At 43.1% G+C, this 25,660-nt stretch overlaps 1 protein-coding gene across 1 annotated transcript in view; it reads left to right on the forward strand.

Moving 5' to 3' along the window:
• Nucleotides 1–25,660, forward strand: part of spire2 (spire-type actin nucleation factor 2) — a gene marked incomplete at both ends in the record, with an annotated part of 43,263 nt that overhangs the window by 10,122 nt on the left and 7,481 nt on the right. Inside the window, 9 exons of the mRNA XM_083973471.1 lie at nucleotides 5,485–5,528; nucleotides 7,574–7,960; nucleotides 10,893–10,973; nucleotides 11,087–11,251; nucleotides 13,497–13,583; nucleotides 14,395–14,512; nucleotides 19,178–19,344; nucleotides 21,686–21,908; nucleotides 25,124–25,251. Of these exons, the coding sequence (XP_083829597.1) occupies nucleotides 5,485–5,528; nucleotides 7,574–7,960; nucleotides 10,893–10,973; nucleotides 11,087–11,251; nucleotides 13,497–13,583; nucleotides 14,395–14,512; nucleotides 19,178–19,344; nucleotides 21,686–21,908; nucleotides 25,124–25,251 (1,400 nt within the window). The remainder of the gene's footprint in view (nucleotides 1–5,484; nucleotides 5,529–7,573; nucleotides 7,961–10,892; nucleotides 10,974–11,086; nucleotides 11,252–13,496; nucleotides 13,584–14,394; nucleotides 14,513–19,177; nucleotides 19,345–21,685; nucleotides 21,909–25,123; nucleotides 25,252–25,660) is intronic.

The following is a 25,660-nucleotide window of genomic DNA, read 5'->3' on the forward strand; positions in this document are numbered from 1 at the left end:
TATGTTACATTTTATAAAATAATTTACACACAAAGTATTATATATTAGGCTATATGAAGAACACATTCATACATTACATGTACATAGAAGATCAGACAATTGAACAGGTCATCTGAGAAGTCCTCGTTCAGGCCAAAATCTTTGAAAAGAATCTGAAATGGAGAAAAATGCAAAAGAGATTGTAATATCAGAACACTTGTTGGTTTGCGGTGTTCTCAAGGTGTTAAAAAATAGAAAAGTCGTGGCTGAAACATTAAAAAAAACACCAGGGTTGAAGAAGAGAACACTTCTGTCCATAGATAAACAGCTGGTGTTTAGGTCTTACACACTGGTGTTTAAGTTTTAAACGTGTCACATGTTCCATGGATTTACAGTGACTGGCTGACGGGTGGGCCTAGACCTCTGAAGGAACATGACCATCTTGATGACCATCGGTCTTTGAGAGGTTCAGAAGGAGCCCGTTCCTGTTGTTTCATTCATTCAAGGCCATTGTCAGGCCATTGTAGTTTTTTTGCTGCCTGTTCCACACCAATGTGTCAACCCATTGTTTCAGGATGTAGCCAGAACAGCTTCCTGTGGAGCCACAGTGCTCCTCATTACTGTCCCTGAGACACAGATACACAGCCTGACATATTGTGGGCATCTTGTAGTAGTGCTACTATTATCCCTGTTCCTAAGAAGTCAAAACCAGCCTGCTTAAATGACTTTCGCCCTGTGGCCCTAGCACCAATCATAATGAAATGCTTCGAGCGGCTGGTCATGCGCCACATTAAGAACTGCCTCCCTGCAAACCTGGACCCCCTACAGTTTGCATACAGAACCAACCGATCCACAGAGGACGCCATTGCCACCACACTCCACCTCACACTGTCCCACCTAGAGAGGAAAAACACCTATGCCAGAATCCTACTTATCGACTTCAGCTCAGCCTTTAATACGCTCATTCCACAACAATTGGTGGAAAAGCTGAAGATGCTACAGGTGGACACTAGCATCTGTAACTGGATTCTCGACTTCCTGACACAGCGGCGCCAGGCAGTCAAGGTGGGCAGTCAAACATCGAGGACCATCTCAGTGAGCACAGGCTCTCCTCAGGGCTGTGTTCTGAGCCCTTTGTTGTTCAGCCTGCTGACCCACGACTGTGCTGCTAGGCACAGTACCAACCACATCATCAAGTACGCCAACGACTCAACAGTGCTGGGGCTCATCAGTGACAATGATGAGTCTGCGTACAGGATCGAGGTGGAGCTGCTCACTGCATGGTGTGAATCCCACAACCTTGTCCTCAATGTGGACAAAACAAAGGAGATGGTGATTGACTTTCGGAGGGGTGGCAGACAACATGAACCAATAAACATCCATGGTGCTGCCATGGAGAGGGTCAGTAACGTCAAGTTTCTGGGAGTCCATCTAGCTGATGACCTGACCTTCTCAACAAACACCACAGCGGTCATCAAAAAAGCCCAGAGGCGTCTCCACCCCCTCCGGAGGCTCAGGAAGGCAGGTCTGCCCACTCCTCACCTCACTACCTTTTATAGAGGTACCATTGAAAGCATTCTCACATACGGTTTCACTTCCTGGTTCGGGAGCTGCAAGGCATACGAAAAACAGCAGCTCAACCGGATAGTGAAAACAGCCAGCAGAATCATTGGTGCCCCTCTGCGCTGTGGCTCTTACGCTGGACTATTAATGTCTCACAGTATCATTTTAGGTCATCCACATCCCTCTGAGTGTAGAGGAGATTTAGATGTCGAAGTTTGATAGAAACCAGGCGAGACCAGTGTCTCCTCTACTCGCCTAAACAAACCCACTAACTTGTCAGCATATTCCAAAGACGTGCAGTGATATTACAGAAATAGCCCTAAGAGTCAGTGAAACACAAGGACGGACAGCCTTCAGGTTGGAGATGCATGTCCTGTTAGATCTAAGATTACCTCTTTGTTATTGCTCTCTTGCAATAAATGCACTTATAATGATTTGAAAAGTGCATAGGTCAACTGTAACTCCACGTGTAGGTAAAGGTGCGCTACACTCTACCATGGTATACTTGTCGTGAACCTGGAGATAAAGGTCATTTAGTCGACCGCTTTCCTTCATTAATCTATCACCAGGTTTCCTCCTCTTCCCTTGTCAGCCCAGTTTTCCTTCTTGTCACCCTGTGGCTTCTTCATCTCTCACAGTGCGTTCACACCGGACGCGAGTAAAATATTCACCTCGCTCTACTCGCTCGAGTTTGCCCGCTGGAATATTTGTTTTTACTCGCGGCATTCACGCAAATATTTTGTTTGAGTTGAATATTTTGAACTTGCGCAAACAGGCGAATTTAGCATGTTCGCCGGCACAAACTTGCGTCCATTCGTGTCTTTACATTGACTTTGTATGTAATCTTATCACGCGAAAAATTCGCCTTGCGCGCGCCCGGTGTGAACACAACGTCAGACCTAATTACCCTGGCAAGTGGGAGTGTGTGTGTGTGTGTGTGTGTGTGTGTGTGTGTGTGTGTGTGTGTGTGTGTGTGTGTGTGTGTGTGTGTGTGTGTGTGTGTGTGTGTGTGTGTGTGTGTGTGTGCCAGAATAAAAAGTTGAGTCTAGGATGTAGCATGAAGTTAGCAAGAAGACGCTGCCTTTGCACAGAAACAGACTTTGACAGAAACCTACTGATATTTATATATATATATATATTATAGACTCCTGGTCATTGTCAGAAAAATAATCACGGTACAATTATCACGATCATTATGCATTAATTCATTTCACAACACTATGTAAAATCTCTATCTATAGACCGTTTCAGAGAGTATAAACAAATACAGGTGTTACCAAGGATACTAATTAAGGCTCCATTCCATTTAGTGTACCAGAGCGTTTTCTAATGAGCCACACCTGTCTTTGTTTATACTCTCTGAAAGGGTCTATAGAACAAATCGCCGTGCTGTTTACAACTACTGAAAACCAGCACCAGCACGTAATTTGAATGAGAACAATAATAACGAGTGAGAGTTTAGCTATATATATCATATTTTTCACGCCCTATCACCATTTAGACAAACCTGAAATGATTGAAGAAACATTACTATTTCTGTGTGTGTGTTTTGTGTTGATATGTGTTGTATTTATTCAGTTTTGGGGAATCACAGTGTCTAGAAAGCATCAGTGGCTCAGCTGACAGGGACAGCTAACGGTAGCTAAGCTAACGGTGGCTAAGCTAACATCAAGACGTCAACTGTTAAAACCCTCCCGTTGTGGGACACGACATGAAACTACTCCAGTTAGCTCAGTCATGTTGTAACTCAGATATCTGCTGGAAAAAATATTTTTTCGTGGACCGTTTAAACAGCTAACCGTTAGCCCGGCTAATCTATGATGATAACCATGACTAATTACAAAAACGTGCACACATAAATAGTAATGTTTGTCCAATCATTGGTTTTATAGACTTTACAAACGTCAGATTAAACGGTGATATAGTGAGGTGAAAAATGAGATACTATAGCGAAACTCGGAAGTAGGGGAGAGTGGGGTAAAGTGAGACACTTTTTACATTTGCTCCCCTCTAAGCGAGCTAAAATGATTTATCAGTAAAATTTACACATTTCCCATTAATTCAGGATGTTGCCTAGCAATGGAAATTATCAGAATGTATTTAGGATGAAGGGCAGTGAAAATATGATTGTTTAAAAAAAAAGTGGTCTTGTGTCTCACTTTACCCCAGCTCAGGGGTAAACTGAGACAAACTAGAAAAATCAATGGGGTAAACTGATCCACTTACTTTTTCCACTCTGAAACTACCATAACAACACATGTTGTAACAGTTAGAGTCCTGACAGCTAGCTTGACAACCACACTTTCCAGAACTAATGTTGGACTAGTAACAGAATCATGGGGATTGGTCAATTAAGCACTTTTGTTTTCTCAACACAAAGTGACTCAAGACCAAAATCAAATACAACACAAAATGTTTTAATTAACATTCAAATGACAGATAGAACCAGTTAGATAGTCTGGGGGTCAGGTTGTAGGCCCCGACAATCGTGACCATTTTGATCAAAAGTCCTCTTGTTTGTGGGGGGAGCCGACAAAGTGGAATGTGACTAAAATTGAGTTAATTTAAATAAGCGAGCTGACTGAGAGCACATAGGATAACAAAGCAGTGTGGCTACAGATCATTGATCACGCAAGATTTCTGGCTTGGGCGGCGAGATTCTAGTGTAAATCTTTGTGTGTGGTGTGCTCACAGTGTTTCACTCATGGATTTATTATAATGCATCCATGGTCTCACTTTACCCCGCAGCATTTGTCTCACTTTACCCCAACACCCCCATTTTAGAAAAAACAACCTCTCTTAGAAATTCAGGCTAATTTTCAGCCAGCATCATCACATGGTTTCATGTGTTGGTAGTTCATCATCATGTATCATATACGTTTTTCTACCTGAATCAATTTGCTTTGGCACAACAGTTGATTAAATTGACACCAAGAAAATTTACTTTTACATGCAAAAATAACATTTTTGTGAAAAAAAACATGCTTTCCACAGCATCATGAGGTCCTCTCCTTCATAGCCATGGGGAAATTGAAGGGGCTTGAAAACATAATGGTCAGATGACCAAAAATGTGTTCCGTTTTCTAGATACAGGGGGTGTCTCACATTACCCGGTGTCTCACATTACCCCACTCTCCCCTAGTTGTAAACAACAAGGCAATTCATTCTGGGAAGTGTTTGAAATATTCAAGTCATTAATTGTCATCTATACCAAATGTTTAACTTTATTTTAATCGTTTTTTATTTATTACAAATCACACGCTAACATTTAAATTCCTACCAATTCAATGTTACGTTAGGTAAATGGACCGGTATATGTGCATTTACCTTTACTTTGGTGCTGCTGATCTGCCGATATGGTTCCAACATAATATTTTTTGGAAAGTGACGGTATTTATGAATACCATTTAATTAATTAATTAATTACACAATTAATTGTGAAAACAAATAATTGTGACATCCCTAGTGTCATCATAGTCTCGTAGCCTGACAAGCCAGACTATATCATTAAAATGTACCTACTATATTTGCTGCCGCTAGGATGCGTCTAGATTTCTAGGCTAATAGTAGTAGTTTGCCCACAATCCAGGACGAGAAGCAGAGATCAAGCCCCATCCCTCTGAGCTTGTCTGTAAAATATGGGGAGTTGATGGTGTAACAAAAACAAATGATAAATAAATCCTGTCATTTGGCTTCATTCAAAACTATTTAAATTTTGGTCAGCTCCATATTTATCCAAATCAACACTAACATGTAAAAGCATGTCGCAAACTTGAGAGACATTTGCTGACTTGTCCTCCCAAAAAATGCTTCATTGGCTTGAATTGAACATATAAACAACAGGTGATTTCTGTGCTATTTATCAGTGGGCAAATGCCATTTTAGTTAGAATATAATTAAATAGTCCTAATGAGCTGTGTGTCTTCTGCTTTGTCTCCCCAGATGACGATGATGGGCCTCCTCCTCCTCCCACTGCAGAGCGTCAGGTGAGAAAGGAAGTAGAGAGACACAGGGCACTGCACTGTTAAAGTGCTGATTAAAAACTTAAAGGATCATAGGGCAGGATTTGTGAGAAAATACCGGAAAATACCCATGCGTTTTACGTTTTTTAAATAATAATGGGTGAGGAAGCGTTCAAAACCAAAAAGAACGAGCCCATCCGCGTATCTCTCCATTGTCCTGAACGGGGTCTGTGCTGCAAAATGCGCTGCAATTCAGGGGGTGAATTTCGCGCGCTGGCCGGCGGACCTGACGTCAGCGCGTCCACGACTGCCTTCGAATGGATCAATGGAATGGTACATGAAGAGGGCAACCGCGGCAGAGCGATTGATATAGTAACAGAGTGGCGATACTCCCCGTTATATCAATCGCTCTGAACCACGGTGGATCAAAATTACTGTTACTGCCAGGCCAGCAAACGACCCAGCACAACTGAAAGCCCTGTTAAAAGCCCCCCCCCCCCACCGCCACTCTCTCTCCCCCTCCCTTCACACACGCACACAGCAGCAGGCAGGTCACTGACTTACACACCCTCTCCCTCATCACTACTGTCTTATTATTAGCCGTTAGCCGCAGCTAGCGGTCAAAAGCCGACGTTATAACTTTAACAACGTTATCAGGCAGGTGGACAAACGTCCTCTTTTGCCCGGACACGTCCACTTTTCACGTCCTGGCCGGCGTGTCCGCGACGCGTCCGTTTTTTTTTTTTTTTTAATGAAATCATGAATGTGTCCGGTGTTTATTGGTTTTCATGGGACCGCGGACCCTGACAGATGCGGCCCGACCATGGATGTATTGGGTCCGACACCCGGACCCGGCACGTTAATTCTCAGTACCGGCCTGTAGGAGCCCATACAGATCCATGCAGAGGAGCTCAGAGGAACGGACAGCAGCCCCCTGCTGCAGCACAGTGAAGAGGCAGGTGGTGTGTGTGTGTGTGTGTCTGTCTGTCTGTCTGTCTGTGTGTGTGAGAGAGAGAGAGAGAGAGAGAACCTACAGTAAAATACCCCCCCCCCCCCCCTCCCCTCCTTGAGAGCAGATAGGAAAGACTGTAAAGAGTAAAGTAAACAGTGAAGAGTCTGTGCGCGCTCCCGTGCCGGTGGCTTCGCTGGTTGCTGTAGTTACGCGCAGCGGCCGTCGCGTCACTGGCCGTTCTCATTAATCCTGCCCTATGATCCTTTAAGGTGTCAGCTGTAATAAGACCAACTGCTGCCATACTGCCTATGAAATCCTATTTAGTAGTGATTTTTATGTTTTGTCTGAGTGGATTAGTTTGTTACCACTTTACAATAAGATTCCTTATAAAGTATTTACTTGTGGGTTAACTAGGGGATTTGATTTGTAAAATGTTTACAACTGAATTAATAACTATTGATAGTAATTCTAAACAAGTTATAAATCTTTTGTAAGGGTAGAGTGATTGTGGTACCGTTGGATTTAACTAAATTAGTGTGGGCAATGTTGTTGTTGGTACTGTATAGGACAACGCTAATTGTATCTTTTGGTCATTGGATTTTCTTTTGATGAATGGGAATTAAAAAACTAATAAACGGGGCAGTTCGTGGCGCAGTGGGTAAAGCGGCCGCCCCATGTAGAGGCTACAGTCCTCACCCCCTCTCTCTCTGCCTTCCCCTTTCCTGTCTATCTATACTGTGTGCTACCAAATAAAAATATACTTAAATAAACAAAAAACTAATAAACGGTTGGTTTATTTGATTTTCATTTTGAAACAGAAAAAATAAAATTGAAACACGGAGCATTCTTCTTTTTGAGTGTCTAAAAGCAATTAACCATTTTTTTTTAAACAATTTGATTTTCATGTTCTAATTTTCATGTACAGTAACAAAAACAGAATCACCATTCAACAGATTCACTCAAAAAGAAGAATGTCTATTTCACAATGAAAATCAAATGAACCAGTCAGTTTTTGTTTTTTGATTCCCATTCATCAAAAGAAAATCCAATGACCAAACGATATGCTGGCCGACAACCTAACTACCTGTGTTATGTCTCTGCTCCTCCATCCCTCCAGATGGTGCGGTCGCTGGGCGTGGCCATCTACCAAGCTCTGGACTGGGGGCTGGACGACAGCGAGGAGAGGGAGCTCAGCCCGCAGCTGGAGCGCCTCATCGAACGCATGGCTGGGGGGGAGCAGAGCGGAGAGGGCGACAGAACCGCTGGCAACGGCACTTCAGATGAGGGCTACAGCGGGCAGGAGGAGGAGGAAGAGGAGGAGGAGGAAGGGCAGGAGGGAGCCATAAGGCCGGTGTGTACTTTCCGCCAGGTGATGGCGATGTGTGCGTCTCGTCTAGCCAACCCCAGCCTGGCTCCAGACCACTACCAGGCCGTCTGCAGGGCTCTGTTCCTGGAGACTCTGGAGCTGCAGACCTTCCTTACCAAGATCAGAGATGCTAAGGAGGTACGTCATGTTGTTGTGTCAGTGTTTACATATCACCTCACCTAACCCCACTCCTACAAAGAATAATATTGCCCATTTAATTTTGTTGCAAATAAACAGAGAATATTTTATTTAAAGCAGAAGTAAGCGATCCGGTGGTTTTGGCTAACTTCTTGTCAGCCGATGGAGTTAGCAGTCCCCACCCTCGTCCCTACGTCACCACATTCACGTGCATCCCTTGGCTGCACACACAGAGAGGATCGCCCCTTTATGCCGTTCTCTCTCCTCATTGGATAAAGGTTGTAGGATACAAGGAAAGTTTTCTCCTCGGCTTACAGCAGAGCAGAGTGACTGACAGACCCGTGTTTCAGACCAAACACTCTATGTAAGTGATTGCTGTCGGAAGATAGAACTATTTAAGACTTATATTAACACAAACATTCCGCTTACTTCTGCTTTAACACTAGCACCGCCGTTGCACACTATATACCTATAACCGCCATGAGTCGTTCATTGGACGAACTGTAATAAAGCGTTAATTAGTGCTGTATAGGTGTTACATTTGTCGTAGTCTTTTAACAGCTACTCTGGGCCATGAAGTAGGTTGCACCCCGCAGCCTCCGCGAGGGGGGGGGCATACCGTAGGAACCCCGCCCCCACCTGTAAAGCCGGGTTGCCACCGTATAAACAACCTTTTTTTCCCCCTCTTTTACGGCAACATCCATAGTCCTTGGCGATCTTTGTTTGATATGTCAGGTGGAGCTGCTGCCCATCATACCGACGCAGGATTGCGCCCCCCCCCCGCGTGCGCTCACGTCGGCGCTTTACATGAAGAGCACAGCGACTCTGTTTTTTACACTAGTTTGCTCCTAAATACAGGCTTTATAAAACGAATTTCGTTTTCTTTTGATATCATATTGATATTTCCCCCCTGAATGTAGGCTACACCTCTTCTACAACTAGTCTGTCCAGTCTTGAAAATAATTTCTGCACCGTGCGTGTGAAGTGTGGATGTGAGTGTGCATCTGCGCAGCCTGCGCACGTGTACACACAGAGACACACGTACACACACACGCACGCACGCGCACACACACACACACACACACACACACACACACACACACACACACACACACACACACACACACACACACACACACACACACAGAGAGAGCGAGAGAGAGAGCGCATAAGCCCAATAATGCCGGCGCAAATCGGTGAATTCTCTGGTCATCCAATGAACGAACGTGGCGGTTATAGGTAAAAATTAGAAAACATGATCGATATTTTTTTGTGTGAGTAATATTAATTGTATTTAACAAAACGGGGTGCTGCCCAACATCATTTTAGGAAAAGTCACAGACTGGTGGACTTCAATGTATTTTTTAAATAAAGTTATGCACAAATGAAAATCAAAGTCGTCCAATGAACGGCAGTTGGCGGTTCTAGTGTTAAGTTAAACCAGCGGTTACGTTTTCACCCCGTGTTTCTCAGTAACTCACTCTGTCTCTAACAAACATGTTGAATTCCTCTCCTCATGAAACACTCACAAACACTGGTTCGACTTCTTTAAATACCACAGTGTTGACATCAGTCTCTTTTTCTGCTCTCACTGGTGCATTGCTTCATTTATTGACACACGAAAATACATCTCACACATCGACAACTGTTCATCAGCGAAAACAGCATGATGCTGTTGGTAGGAATGTGTGCTGCATTACTCCACACAATAGGTGTGCATTTATGTGACATAAACAATAACTCGCTGCTCATTGCTCTTTAATAACTCTGTTCCTCAACTCCAGAAAAACAGTTAAGAGTAAATGTAAATTATGACACAAGCATGTGATGTGATGATGAGCGCTAGGCTCAGCCTTGGCCCACAGTCCTTGCCTGAGTTTTTTACACTCTTATGTTTTTCTGTGCAATAAATGATTTTACTACATTTGCAAACTGTCTGATACTCTGACCAGGGCCGTTGCTAGGAATTCTGGGCCCCCTGAAAGAATACTAAAGTGGGCCCCTACCCCCTGACCTTTCCAATTTTTCTTTCGTATGTATTATCATTTTTTATTTAGCCTACTTTGTTTTGATGTTAATGCAGCATTACTATGAGTATTAGTCAGGGTCTTATGCAGAATAAATCAGTCATAATCTACATAGATTAGACTACTGAGGTTTTTTGTGGGCCCCACTGGACGCTGGGCCCCTAGAATTATCATCACCTTTCTCCCCTACAACGGCCCTGACTCTGACTGATACTGATACTCATGTTTCAGTGAAGTCACCACCCCCAGAGATTTCATCACTTTGCTTTGTTGTGGTGGTCACATCTTCTCATAACTGACAGAACAAATGGCCATAATAATATGGCCCAAGTCATAATAAATGATGGTTTTCTTTTTGTTGCTCACAGATGAGGCACATTTGATAGTTAGCACTCACTGCATTTGCTGTAATTGTATGTTCAAGTAGGAAGAAGTACTAAAAACTGCAGTTTTTTTTAAGTAAGTCAGTCGCCATAGACTCCGCTGTTAAAATGTCCAGTGGGATGGAGCAGCTCTTCAGAAACCTGTGACTGACATCACAGAGTCTACATCCAGTTTTATTTACAATCTGATCACATATAAATTGCACACATAAGGGCTTTAACATGAGAAAACTGGAGTCCATTGAAAGTTATTGACAATAACCCTTTTTTTGGCTTTTAGGTTGCCTTTAACATCTGGCCAGGGACAACGAACGAAAACTAGCCTTGTTGGCTAACTCTGGCCCACTTACAGTTTTTCTTTTAACTCTGTTGATTAGTGGTGCACTGTCCCTATGAAATAAACTAATAAATGAAAATGAAAATGAAAACCCCTTTAGATTTGCACTGTGCCTGATGTCAGTGTAAATGCCTGTGACCTGAAAAAGAAATTGACAGACATGTTGTTGTTGTTTTGGTGCACAGATGCTGAAGAAGATCACCACAGAAGAAGCCGTGGAGGACCGGTCTACAGCTGAGTTAGACGCACTGAAACACACAGACTGGGTGAGTTGAAAGGAGCGAGACCACAGCGCCACAGGGAGCACAATGCAACAGTGTGTATCGATGAGGAAACCGGTGTCGTCACATGCGGATGTATGGCGTTGTTTCTGTCACAGGCACGTCTGTGGGTGCAGCTGATGAAGGAGCTGAGACAGGGGGTGAAGCTGAAGAAGGTGCAGGAGCAGCCGTTCAACCCCCTGCCCACAGAGTTCAGCCTCACGCCCTTCGAGATGCTGATGCAGGACATACGAGCGCGCAAGTTCCAGCTACGCAAAGTCATGGTGAGAGACCAAACGTCAGGTTGTTTTTTCTAGACATGATATAAATATAAGGTGATGAAAGGCGTAGAGCTGTAAGCAATCAAAGCCATTTGAATTTCAGTTGTAGATGAAGTGATGAAAATAGTGGAAGTATGTGTGTCTGTAAATCAGTCAGAACAGTTTAGTCGAAGTGTCAGTGAACTTGTTGATGCTGCAGGTAATTGAAATGTCACTTGCAGAGGAAGTGCCGTCAGGAGAGTAGTGAACCAAACTGTGATGTCCTGAGGAGGAAACATCATGACATCTTTTTCCTCTCGGAAGTCTTTACCCGGATAGAAATGTTTCCACCGTCACCCGACTCTGTTCATGTTGAGTGAGACTGTGACTCCAGTTTGTCATTTCTAGGCCTTGGAGCCATCATCCATCAGCCGCCATTGCACCATCTACTCTACAGGCTTTATTACAGCAAGAAGGTGTTGTTTAGCAGCCTCACACGCATCAGAGTCACTTTGAGGCCTCGTCCATGGACAGATACATAATTCAGGCCTAGAACACAAATATTAATGAAGGCTTCTCTCTGCCGTCTGTTGTTCTGGCAGCTGTTTGAGTTCACCTCCAGAAAGCACTGGATCCTCTGTGACTGCGTATTGATAATGTTATGCAACGATCATACACTGACTGAAATCATTTCATACAGTTAGATACAGCTTTTCTAATAGTCTGTAAACAGCATAGTGTTATATTATCCTGAGAATGGTAGCTTTTTATGTAGTTGCTATCACTGGTATGTTCTTTTTTTTTTTGCATATATTGTATGTACCTCCGTGTCAGCAACAGTGAGATGACACAATATCTCTGTAAAGCCTTGATTACGTGCACATTCAACTAATTCATGTCAAACATTAACTTGGACTCAAAGATGAACTGATTAGGTTTTGGTGTGCAGTACTTAGGACAACATATTTAGGTGCAACATTTAGGAAACACTGCTGGAATTTTTTATCCCTTTCTGGCCCTTCTGTTTTTTACCATAACTCGCATGTTAATACCCTAATTATGATACAGTTTAACTGAAATATTTAATAGGATCAAATAAAGTAATTATATTTTTTATCCAAAAGGTAAAAAGGTCAACTTCCTAGTGACATCATAATATTATGTTGAAAAAAAGATGTGACGATATGTCCTGCATATAGGTCGAAGCATACAACCACAAGTCATGATTCTGTTTTCTTTCAAACTGGGCTTATCAATATTTGTGTATTGATTATTGAAAGAATTACTGCACATATAGTAATGGGTAAGGTATCACTTGACGTGGTAAAAATCATAACCCAAGTCCTAAACGCTCTGACCCCAACTGGCCACAGGAGTCTATGAATGCAGCTGATATATTTTGATTAGCGTAACTCATGGTGGGATTATTTTACTCTGTTTCAAGAGCCCAAGTGGCTTTTGGCTCATTTATTCCCATTTCAAACAGTGTAACTGTCACTGCCCACGTACTTTCATGCATCATATGTATTGACATTGATATAATTTACCTATTCCTCCACTAGATCACAGCTCCAAGTTTCGGACAACAACAAACATGTCACCTGTCTGTGGAGGAGGTCCAAATAATTTACATATTGAGATATGCGTGTAGCAGACCGTTTGCAAGGTCACTAAAGAAACTGCATAACCTCAACTCAAATTGAAGAGTTCATTTGCAAAAGCAGATAACTCCGTTTTTAAAAAATTCTAGAATCTTTATTTTTTATTTTTTATTTACATAAGGTGATATCATTCAAACCAAAGTTGAGTGACTTTGAGATGTAACAAAACAGACATATCTCAAAAAATAAAGTTTTATTGAAAACAACACTATGCAAAGAATAATTACAAAGCCTCAGCTCATTTTTTTCAAAATGGCACTTATCTGCTTTTGCAAATGAACTCTTCAATTGTTCTGCCATCTGCCATTTTTTTTAAGTTCTTAATTGTAACTCGTGGTCATGTTATTTAGATTGAACTATTGGCTTCTACTGCCCCCATGATTTACGGTGGCATTGCTCCATTTTGTCCATGTGCAGGAATACAGAGAAAAGGAACAGGGTTCATTTCAGTTTAATGAGTTGAACAGAAAGCTCCATCACTATGTTGACTAACGCTGAGCATGAATGATCCTTTACAGTGCATCAGACCCATACAGTAGGTAGGCTAATGGTTTTGCTGCAGCTGTGTGTCTGAACACAGTCGGTGTTGTGTGTCTTGTCTTACTCAGGTGGACGGAGACATTCCTACCAGAGTCAAGAGAAACGCCCATGAATTGATCCTGGATTTCATCAGATCCAGACCTCCTCTTAAACCAGTGAGTGGCTACAGCTCAGCTGTGTGGGGAAGTTCTGAAGAAGCAGTTTTCCTTGTCGTTTCCAATATATCCTGAGAACCACTTACTCTATAAATGTAGCTTAATGATGATGTGTCAGCGAACTCTTTGAACTGCTAACATCAACATCTCCCTCATATATTTCTCTGTTGCTAATGGACATGTATATACAGTGTATTACCAGTTAGCCTGATCTATATCCCCCTTTGCAATGTACTACTTTGTAACCATATTCTCACATATTCTCCTGATTTTGATAGATATATTTCTAATACTGCTACCCTTCATCATTACTTAACATGTAACGTTTCAGTGTGTTTGCCTTCATACTGGTAACAGTTGAGCAGTAGCCACATTGTTTTGGGACACCCACCAGGAGATGACTCTCATTTGTCCTGTAGTCTGATATATTCCTGTACATCTACTTTACTCTCTGAACATTACCAGTACCACATGTTATTCTGAATTTCATTAGAGTTTGTGTATGTCTTATCTTCATTCATACATGTATGTACGTAGTTTGTCCTTGAGAGCACCAAGAGGATAAAAAAAAATGTCTTTTCTTACTCATCTCAATTTGATCTTTTTCTTTCTTTTTTTTCATTTCTCTCAGTATGGACCCTCTTAGCAGGTCTTCAGTCGTCCAGGTCTTGGTTGCTGTTAAGTGCTAAAATCCAAGGCAACTGGAGTTCTTTTCAGTTCCTGAAAATGTTTCACCTCTAATCTGAAAGTCTTCTTCAGTCTGCCTTCCATTTAGCACTTAATGGATCCGCTTATTCCTTCTTCTCGTTAGGTTACAGAGCGCAGCCTCCCCCCTCCTCCCCCGCAGCAGCAGTCGCTCCATGACCGGGTCCTGGCTGAGATCAAGCAGGAGAGGAAGCTCAGGCCTGTGGTCCTACCCAGCTCCAGACGTAAGAGACTATCATACACAATATGTTGGGTGTTGTCTGGTGAGAATTATTGCTGTGATATTAAATGACGTAAAAGATAAAGGCCTGGTGCTGCTGCAGTTTCAGTGTGACCCACGTTCTGCTCCTGCTGCACTAAGTTACACTCAAAGTGAACGAACCACACACTTGGCTAAATAATGACTTCAGGGATGACACTCCCGTCTGTGTGCCCGATACAGTAGCCTGAGAGGGTCACAATACAGGTCGAACTATGTACAAACTTGTGTTTGTAAGCTGTGAGAGTATTATTCCATTTTTTGCTACAGTACATGTGGAGGCGGTGTTGTATTTCATAAGTATTGACCTGCTATTTACAGATCAAGGTCAGAGTGTGTAGGCTGCTGATGAAGGAGACTTGCTCTGTTTAAAGCTGCAGTGGGTAATTCATGAAAACAAGGGATCACATCTCTGAAATATATTCAATTATTTAATTATTTTTCACTTTGCTTGTCTGTATGCCATGTCATTACAACATATACTGTACCACTTGGAGGCAAAACAAGCTGAAATCTTAACAAAGACATTCCATCCACCCTTTCAAGCTCAAGCTTCTTCCAATTGAGATTAATAAGCAAAATAAAAGCCTACATTCCCCCGGGTGACTTAGAGAAAGTGGTGCATGCCTTTATTACCAACTGGCTGGACTACGGTACTGCAATGCTCTGTATGTGGGCCTAGACCAGTCCTCTATCCAGCGTCTCCAGCTAGTCCAAAATGCGGCCGCTCACCTTTTAACAAGTAGCTACTAGGAAACCCGAGCACATAACCCCAGTGTTGAGGTCTCTCCACTGGCTTCCTGTTTGCCAGAGGATAAGTTTTAAAATTGTATTATTGACCTTCAAAGCCATGAATGGCTTGGCTCCCCTTTATTTAAATGAGCTGCTTGTTCCCCACACTCTTAGTCTAGTACGAAGAGGGGGGTATCATGCACCCCCCGGAAATATACTTCTAACCAGTGTTTCTAGATTGGAAAAAATGTGTAGAAAATGATGAGCTATGTTAAAAAGTTGTCAGAATGTCCCATGTATCATTTTTATGCAAATTAGTGCCGCCATTATCGAAAAAACCTAATTTCACTATATCTCAGCCAATATTGCAGATATCTGAACAAATAAGGTGTCTAGACCCATGTTTTGAGGGTCAGAGATCACAATAAAACTATTCATAAAGTGATCACATGTTGGTGGCATGCTAGTAAGCAAACCTAACCCTTTTACCAATTACAAGACGCCAATATTGGAGATACCAAATAAGGTGTCTAGACAGAGGTTGTTGTGTGTTTAACCAAGGTTTATTTGGATCAAACATCATAATAGAACTCTTCTTGATGTGACCACTCTTCTCTTTCCCATGCCAGATGAACAGTCAAGTAAATGGTTCTCCACTATGCATCACTCATCATCGTTTTCACTGAAATCATCAGAGTTAAACTCATCATCTCCTTCCTCTTTCTCCTCCTCTTCCTGTTCATGCTCTCCAGTGTCATGGGGATCAACCAGTGAAGTTGGTAGGACAGGACCACAGGACCACACCGGTTTCAACACTCCTTCATCAGTCTTCATCCATCCCTGCCCCTCATCATAGGGTTTTGGCTTTTCCAGAATAGGTTCATCAGCTCGCTAGTACAAGGCGACACGGTAGTTCACACGTCAGGCATGTGGCTTCAGAGCAGAGTGGCACGGAGGAAGGCGAGCCAGGTCAACCTTAGACTTGCAAGTGAGTTTCTTGTCCTCCCCCACCATGTTGCGTAGCAACTTGGCACAGACAACATCCACTGAAGACTCACAACTCTGTCCAGACATCAGACAGGTGAATTGCTCCAACTGCCTCAGCATCTCAGGCTTGACACTCTAGCAGTCACTGAGTTGTCTGAATACGTGAAACCTGGGATTCTTCTTCAAGGGCCCCACCTTCCTTCTCCCTTTGATGGCACTGGTACAGTCTTCTCCACTGAACACATAGAACCCAAGAAGAGTGGCGCGGTTGTCTTCTCCCAGGGATTCTGCAATACTACTACTGCCTGGCTTCCGGTGCATCTGTCCCCACTGATGTTGAGATGGACGTGTTACAGTACGAGCAGAAGCTGTGGGCAAGGCTGCTAAAGCTGACTTCATCAGACCCCTACAGTGTGAAGATCCAGGAAGCTTCTCAACATCTCTGAGCTTGCAGAATCCCTGGGAGAAGACCACCACACCACTCTTCTTGGGTTCTATGTGTTCAGTGGAGAAGACTGTACCAGTGCGCCATGTATATATTTTTGGCTTTTTCATGCCTTTATTTGACAGTACAGTTGAGAGAGACAGGAAATAGGGAGGCAGAGAGGGGGGGAATGACACGCAGGAAAGGGCCTTCCGATGTGGGATTCAAACCAGGGCCGCATGCACGAGGACTATAGCCTCAATATATGGGGCGCCTGCTCAACCCACTGCGCCACTCGACGCCCCGGAAGGTGGGGCCCTTGAAGAAGAATCCCCAATTTCACGTATTCAGACAACTCAGTGACTGCTAGAGTGTCAAGCCTGAGATGCTGAGGCAGTTGGAGCAATTCACCTGTCTGATGTCTGGACAGAGTTGTGAGTCTTCAGTGGATGTTGTCTGTGCCAAGTTGCTACGCAACATGGTGGGGGAGGACAAGAAACTCACTTGCAAGTCTAAGGTTGACCTGGCTGGCATTCCTCCATGCCACTCTGCTCTGAAGCCACATGCCTGACGTGTGAACTACCGTGTCGCCTTGTACAAGCGAGCTGATGAACCTATTCTGGAAAAGCCAAAACCCTATGATGAGGGGCAGGGATGGATGAAGACTGATGAAGGAGTGTTGAAACCGGTGTGGTCCTGTGGTCCTGTCCTACCAACTTCACTGGTTGATCCCCATGACACTGGAGAGCATGAACAGGAAGAGGAGGAGAAAGAGGAAGGAGATGATGAGTTTAACTCTGATGATTTCAGTGAAAACGATGATGAGTGATGCATAGTGGAGAACCATTTACTTGACTGTTTATCTGGCATGGGAAAGAGAAGAGTGGTCACATCAACAAGAGTTCTATTATGATGTTTGATCTAAATAAACCTTGGTTAAACACACAACAACCTCTGTCTAGACACCTTATTTGGTATCTCCAATATTGGCGTCTTGTAATTGGTAAAAGGGTTAGGTTTGCTTACTAGCATGCCACCAACATGTGATCACTTTATGAATAGTTTTATTGTGATCTCTGACCCCCAAAACATGGCTCTAGACACCTTATTTGTTCAGATATCTGCAATATTGGCTGAGATATAGTGAAATTAGGTTTTTCGATAATGGCGGCACTAATTTGCATAAAAATGATACATGGGACATTCTGACAACTTTTTAACATAGCTCATCATTTTCTACACATTTTTTCCAATCTAGAAACACTGGTTAGAAGTATATTTCCGGGGGGTGCATGATACCCCCCTCTTCGTACTAGACTATCTGTGTAGAACATCACGGTCAGCTGACCAATTCCTCCTCAGCATACCGAAGTCAAGACTAAAAACAAGAGGCGATCGGGCTTTTGCAGTCGCCGCTCCTAAACTCTGGAATAGCCTGCCATTCCCAATCAGAACAGCTCCAAATTTAGTACATTTTAAGTCTCTATTGAAAACCCACCTCTTCTCCCTGGCTTTTAACCCTTGACCGATTGTTTCATCATTACAGTTTTATTGTATGTTGTGCTTTTATTCAATGTTTTATCCAATGTTTATTTTATTTTATTGTGCTTTTATTATTGTGTTTTTATCTGATGTTTAAACTGTATTTGAAATTGTTTTAATTGGAAAGCACTTTGGTTCAAGGTGCTATATCAATAAACCTGACCTTGACCTTGACCTTGACCTTTCTCTTTACACAGCTTATCTGTGTAGGGTCACGGGGGGGGGGGGGGGGGGGGGGGGGGGGGGGGGGGGGGGGGGGGGGGGGGGGGGGGTCGCCAGTCTATCACAGGGCCACATAAAGAGTCAAACTCATCAAAGATACTCAACAGCTAAAGGCAGTCATTTAAACGACTGTCGTTGGCACTTGGAGCACAAAAGGGAACCAGCGACATCATCACCCTTGTGAACGCCCACACAAGAGGTTAAATAGTGAGTCTCCACACCAGATAGTTGGACCAGTCCCAGCCTGGTCAGTTGCGTACATGAACTGATGAAGCCTCTTGGATGAGAGGTGAAACGTCTTCCTAGACAAATAACTAAGTCCAGTTGCTTTCGATTTAACCTCCTTTGAAATCCTGCTATATGCTAATAAAGAATTGCATAAGCAAGCATGCTATTGAGTGAAAACAGCTGATTTGTGGAGCATAAATAATCAATAAGCTGAATGATGCTGAAGAGCTGAGTCAAAGTTGGCTCGTAGTCGTAGGCTCGAGGAAACAGCCTGTTTCCCTCCTCAAACAGTCAACACAGAAACCTGCTGCTAGCAGGACTGATGCCTGACCATGGGACTGGAGCTACTAGCTACTCATGTTGGTTGTTGGTAATTAGACCCATGATGCTAAAATGCTGCAAACAGTACATGTTACATGTTGAGTCACGGCCTTCTGGTCTCAGTGCGTCTCATGTATTCCTTCCCTGACAGTATTCTGGTTTCTCTGCCCTCAGCGTTCGGCTCACTCCCCTGCCTGGCTCAGACTTGCCCCTGCAACGTCAAATCCACTTCGTGCATCGACCTGTCCGTGTCAGACCCCGGGCCCCGGCCGCCGTCCCGCCCTCGCATCCTGCTCAAAGCCCCGACTCTGGCAGAGATGGAGGAGATGAACATATCTGAGGTGAGGAAGAAAAGGAACAATTGGAATAAATTGCTGTTGCTGTCCCTGAGGGCAGACTGGTGTTTTTCACAGGAACACATGCACCGATTCTCAGCCTAAGTGGGTTAAAATGCCTCTGCAGCTGCACAGAGGGGAGAAGGTGAAACAATGGTTGGAATGAATCCTCTTCTCTCAGCAGCCGTCTTGGTGCTGTCTGTTCTGGTTTGTTTTTCACCACAGTTTCACATTTTTATAATTATTTATGTGGCATGAGTATTGCTCATCTTTCTATTCTTCTTCTCTTCTACTATGTTCATCCTTTGAATGAGGTATTTTATGAAGGTTTGCAAAAACACAGGATCTCTCACATGGGTTTAAGCCTCCTCTGTGATGGCCAGCAGCTTCTTGATATCCAGTACAAGTGTGCATGGACCACCATGAGACCTGTTCACCTGCACAGCCTTGTTATCCTGCTGCTGCACAGTGAACCAGTTGGAAGCGGATGAGAGTTAAAAAGTTCTCCTGACAACAGAATGATGGCGTTTAGCTGCAAAAATAATAAATCAGGTTCATTTTCAGGAAATTCTGACCTATGTTACCATGGAAACAGACAAGGGTGATTATGAGCTTGCTGGTCTCAGGTTGGACAAGACTCAGTTTGAGTGTATTAACACACAGTATTCCATTTAACATACCGTAAGAACAGCGGATGAATTATATTAATGGATTTTTTTGTTTGTTTTGTGTAATTTGTGTCATTCACCTTTATTGATTTATGCTGAGACTGAGCTTACTTCTGCTAAGTGCTGCTCTGTAGACTGCAAACATTGCGACAGCTTCTCTACAGTATGTCTCAGAGCTGGAGGTTTAATGTCTTCAGGTCCGTCCCACTCTCATGGTGTGATATCAGAGGGAACTTATTATGTAATGTAGCAACTTGGACTCAATGATGAACTGATTAGATTTTAGTGGTCAAAGGTCAAAGGTCAAAGGTTACCGTTACCTCACATAACATATTTTAGTGTCATCGTCACTGCAGACTTCACACATTATTATGACCAGATTTTACACAGATAGTTAATATTTTCTATGATTCTGAATAAACAGAGATTTAACCCAAGAGTAGTCTGAGTGGACGAGGCAGACAACAAGGAGGGGATGATTCTGGTTTTGAATGTGAACTGATTTGAACAGTGACAAATGAAAAAACAGGATTGGCGTGAACTGATTTTTCACATGAGCTCTGATTTGGCTGCATGAAACAGTCTGACTCCGAGTTGAGTTGAGTTTGAGTTTATTTCGATCAGCAAAAAATAAATAGAACCACAAAAAAAAAACAGTTACACATCCCTCTAAAAGCAGGGCTGCATGGCTGATGGAAAGGGTCAGGGCTGAAGCTACTAGCTTATAGATGCCCTAACCTTTACACCATACATGTAAATATACTGTATGTATATACAGTACCTATACATAAACAAACAAGCATACATGCCATCTACACACATATACACACACCTGCATGTACATACTCAGCAAATACCAAGCAAAAATAGACTCTGGTTCAGTGTGTTTGTACATGAGTATGATGACACTTTTTTGTTTTTTGTTTTTTTAAGTATATGCTTTGGTCTTTTTGCCTCTTCATTGGTTTCCTATTCAGTTTAGAGCAGATTTTAAGGTGCTTTTCCTAACTTTTAAAATCCTAAACGGCTTGGCACCTTTGTACTTGAGTGATTTAATTAATGTGTATGTGCCCACACGATCTCTACGCTCCCAGGGGAGTGTGTCTCTCTGTGTTCCAAAGGTTAGGAAAAAGACGGTTGGTGAGCGTGCCTTTTCCTATCACGCTCCAACACTGTGGAACAATCTCCCTTCAGACATCAGGCAGGCCTGTTCAATTGGGGTTTTTAAAACAAAGCTTAAGACCCACTTATTTACCGTTGCATATGGGTCTTAGGTTTTCATTACTAAAGTCCTGCCCTGTTTTAAGTATGTTCTGTATTGTGTTGTTTTGGAATGTCTCTGCTTGTAAACTGCTTGCAGTTTTGATGTGTTGTACAGCACTTTGATGTAAAGCGCTTTATAAATAAAATTATTATTATTATTTAATTGATAAGGATAGTTGAGAGAGACAGAGAGAGGGGGAATGACATGCAGCAAAGGACCACCAGATTGGGATTCAAACCGGGGCCGGCTGCAGCGAGGACTGTAGCCTCTGCATGTGGGGCGTGTGCTCAACCCACTGAGCTATACGGCATCCCCACACTCTCCTTTTTCCTCTATTTTGCTCCTCCAACTCTTCCTAACGTTGCCTTCTCCTCTCCCCCCCCCCCCCCCCCCCCCCCCCCCCCCCCCCCCCCAGGAGGAGGAGTCCCCGGACAGCAGTGAGCTGAGGAGGGCAGAGAGCTCCCCCATGCCTTTGAAAAGGGATCGCTCCTTCTCAGAGCATGACCTGGCTTTGCTCCGCGGAGAGATGCTTCCCTCACTCTCTGAGTCGGCCCAGCTGGATGGCGCTGTCAGGCTGCGGGGCCAGAGGCCTCGTTCCTACACACTGACCAGCGGGGGGCCCCCGCCCACTCACAGAGGTCAGTAATACGGGCAGAAACACCAGACAGTTTGACCTCTCAAACACAGGTGTTACTAATATTATCATAAATAGTTTTTGGCCTCTCAAATCAAAATGTCTGCAGACTGATGAATGAATCATTTTGGTGAAATACAGCGTGCTCTCATTTTAGCAAAGCTAAATTCATTCATCTCATAAACATTTAAAGCGATAGTTCAACATTTTGGCAAATTGGCCTACTGCCACAATCCCTATAGTCTTAAGGGAAGGTTCATTACCTTTAATTGTCGGTGCAAGCTGTTTTTAGATCCAAGGGGCAGAGACATGAGCTGGTACTTTCGTCTTTCCCTCATCAAACTCATCAAATACACAACTGAATAGGCGAATTTGCTAAAATGTTGAACTATGCTGCCTTCAAAGCACAAGATAGAGAGATGGTTCATGTTTGTGATGTTTCTAAATGGTAATATTCATCAAGTAAACATGTCTGCCAAATCCTAGAGAGGCTGGAGCTGATCCTGTGTTTCAGTTCCCCATTCACTCTAGAAACATTTGGGACTTTAAGAACAGTTGGACTTGCTCACCAGAGAATACTTCATGTTGTAGTCGTTTATTGTTTTTAATTATTATTTCACAAGGACATTTCAGAGTCTTTTGTGTAAATGTCTTAAAAGTATTTGACAAACCCCCTCCCAAGGCGAACTCAGGCCTTAAACCAACGTTACCATAACAACCCAAGACACCAGGCTGAGCAGTGTAAAACATGGCTCATCATTTGTGGTTTGGTCTCTAAAAACTCTTTATCTTCTCTTTGCTCTCCACATGACAATGATAACAGAGATTTTTTTCCCCATTTTTTAAATATTGTTTCATTCTCCAAGTAAATCACCTCAGTGACTGTTGATTTCTTCAACAAGGCACACATGTTCTGTTAAAGATCTTCAGTTGGCATTCATTGGACCAGAGTCCAGTTTGCGATGGTGAAGAACTAAACTAGTCAAAGTCTGACTGTGTGTTTTATATAAGATGTAAAAGTGTGTGGAAGTGGCTCCTCTCAGCACCTGTTGTTTCTAGTGTCCTCGAGGTCCTTCAGGTTGATTTTAAAAAAAACAAAAAAACATAATTTGCTTTGACATGAACAAGCAGTGGCACTGTTAATGCTGCGTTCATAATAACTCGGAGGTCGGAAATCCCAACTCGAAAATGTCCGACTTCCGACATCATTGCGTTCACGCTGCAGGAACTCGGGAGAAAAAAAACATGGATACCTGAAGGAAGTTTGGCATGTTGTGGCTCATAGCTGAATACGAAAACTATATGCAGCAGTAAATTATGTTTATTTTGGAGGAGAGGAGACGCTGCAGATGAGTGCACATATAATGTTACAGCCTTGATAACAGTTAAACGTTATTTCCGTCACATACGAGGAACACAATTTCACACCATACAACAATCACAGCTTAATATAAACGTATTTCATATAGGCTACTGCAATAATACACAACAAATATGCACTCAAACCTCAACAAATAACTTAAAATGTCTAAATTCTAACCGTTTAAGACGAGGGCTGCCATGTTTTGATGTTGTCGTGACGTCAAGTCGGAAAGTCGGAGCTCTGATATGATACCCGAGTTTCCGACCTGTAATTTCCGAGTTCGATGCCGTTCAATTCATTTTTTACAACTTGGAGCTCGTTTTTTTCTGACTTCCGAGTTGTCTTGAACGCAGCATAAGACTAAAAACAGGCAGTAATGAGAGATTTGTCAGTGCAGGTTGTTGGAGAGCAGCATGTTGTGTTCACACATGATTGTTTTTACACTGCTTCTCAACCAAGTCTCTCTGACGTTCAGCAGTCTGCAGTTTAATTAGCGAAGTGGTTAGAGTTTTTGTGGAGTGTTTGTTTGCAGTGAGCAGCTGCTCCCTCTGTGACAGATGAGTCATTCTAGCTGCAGTTTCACTTATCTTCCCACAGAGGGAGACACAGTGCCTGTAATATGGCACTACAGCCTGTGGGTCCTGCACTGTGTATTTATCTTCATTCACAAACTGAGGGCAGTATATCTTCAATACAAGAGTCTGAGCAGAGTAGTAACCAGAAGGTCATGAGTCATGACAAAACCCATCATCTGTTTAGGTCTACTGCTAAGAATGAAACGCAAGCCCTTTCCGAACCCCCTTGTAATTATCGAATGCCTGTTCAATTGAAAGTAAAATATTTTTCAGGGGTTTTATTTCATCCGTGAAGGCCATATAATGATCCTGTGGTTGTAGAGACTCTGGCTCGTCGCCTCTTCCAGTCTGTCCTCGGCTCTACCTCAAGCAGTAACCTCATTAAATTACTGTTACCTCACTGAAATAGGAGCTGAATCATGTGTCAGTCCTTCCAGTCCGGGTTGATCGGGGGCTGACAGGGATTACATCTGCACTGAAGCTATTGGGAAAGTTGGGATGGATTCTAATTAAATATAAAGATGTGGTGATTAAGTCAAACTGAGGGAAGGAGAGTAGACGCTAATGGGTTTGAATTGTAGTGCATGTGAACCACAGAGAGGAGGATGATGTGTTTGATGTGTTTGATGGCCATGCTTCATACATTAGCCTCCCCGTCGTCCATATTCCGAGGTAAGTGTCCAATCCCTTCTCAGACTCTGGACGGTTGCATGGTGATCCACGCTGCTGCAGGCCTGAAGCGTGGCCCGATGGACATTTAATATGTAGTACATGACTGTGCCGACAGGAGACTCTGCAGCTAAACTGTGTGAGTGCAGCTGTCACCAGCAGCTGATCCTAATGATATGTACCAATGGTGTTTGCCAGTCTGTTTCAGCTTTCCCCTCAACCTGTTTACTTTCCATTAGAGCCAAATTGACGTCTTCCATTTGCAGGATCAAACAGGCTCCCAGTTTCAACCCTGTATGGTCTGGATTTAACCCTCTCCTGCCTGAGCAACTAGGCGACCACCCAGTGGGATTTAAGTTCCAGATGAAGCAGCACTGCCACTGACTGAAATCAGATGAATAATACATGGCAGTGTTGACACTCTGAGATCTGAGATGGGACCAAATGAAAGAGGCTGCTGTGTAATTCATGGACTTGTTAGATTGGGATTTGTGACATTTCTCTTATTCTCCCACTGATGCTGCTCATTTGATTCAGACTGATTTAGTTCCCTTGATGAACCTCTTCCTTCCTCTGTGCCTCCTCCACTTTTCATCCATTTCTACTCTCCAGCCTCCTTCCCAGTCACCGGCTGGGTGCCATCCTCTCCGGCCCGCCTGTCTCTGAGTTCAGTGGAAGAGACCATGGAGGCCTCAGACGTGGCGTCAGGCTCCAGAGCTGGAGATGAACACCAGTGGATGGTGAGTGAGAGTCGAAGCAGAAATATTCATCTTGAATTCTAATGCTAAGTCTAAATTGTACAAGACAACTTGACAATCTTCTAGTGATTATTTCAATACATTTTCATTTGAAATTTTGCCTATTGCCTGAAATATTTTCTGGAAATGAGTCAGTCTTCACCGATGACAGGATCTGACTGATGCACAACAATCCAGAAAAATGTCAATATAATATATATATATATATATTTGTTTGTTTTTTCAAATTTTCCACAAGATCCATTAACACAGCAGCAATCCAATGATGTGATCTTTGTCAACAAATGGAATTTCACTCACTTAAAATCTGTGGGTCAAGTTGAGTTTTGACCTTAAAAAAATCTTGGTAATTATCCCAGAGCTTCCAGTCATATTCAATAAGATTCATCAC

This window comes from Trachurus trachurus, assembly GCF_905171665.1.
Source record: "Trachurus trachurus genome assembly, chromosome: 6".
In the NCBI taxonomy this organism is placed as follows: domain Eukaryota; kingdom Metazoa; phylum Chordata; class Actinopteri; order Carangiformes; family Carangidae; genus Trachurus; species Trachurus trachurus.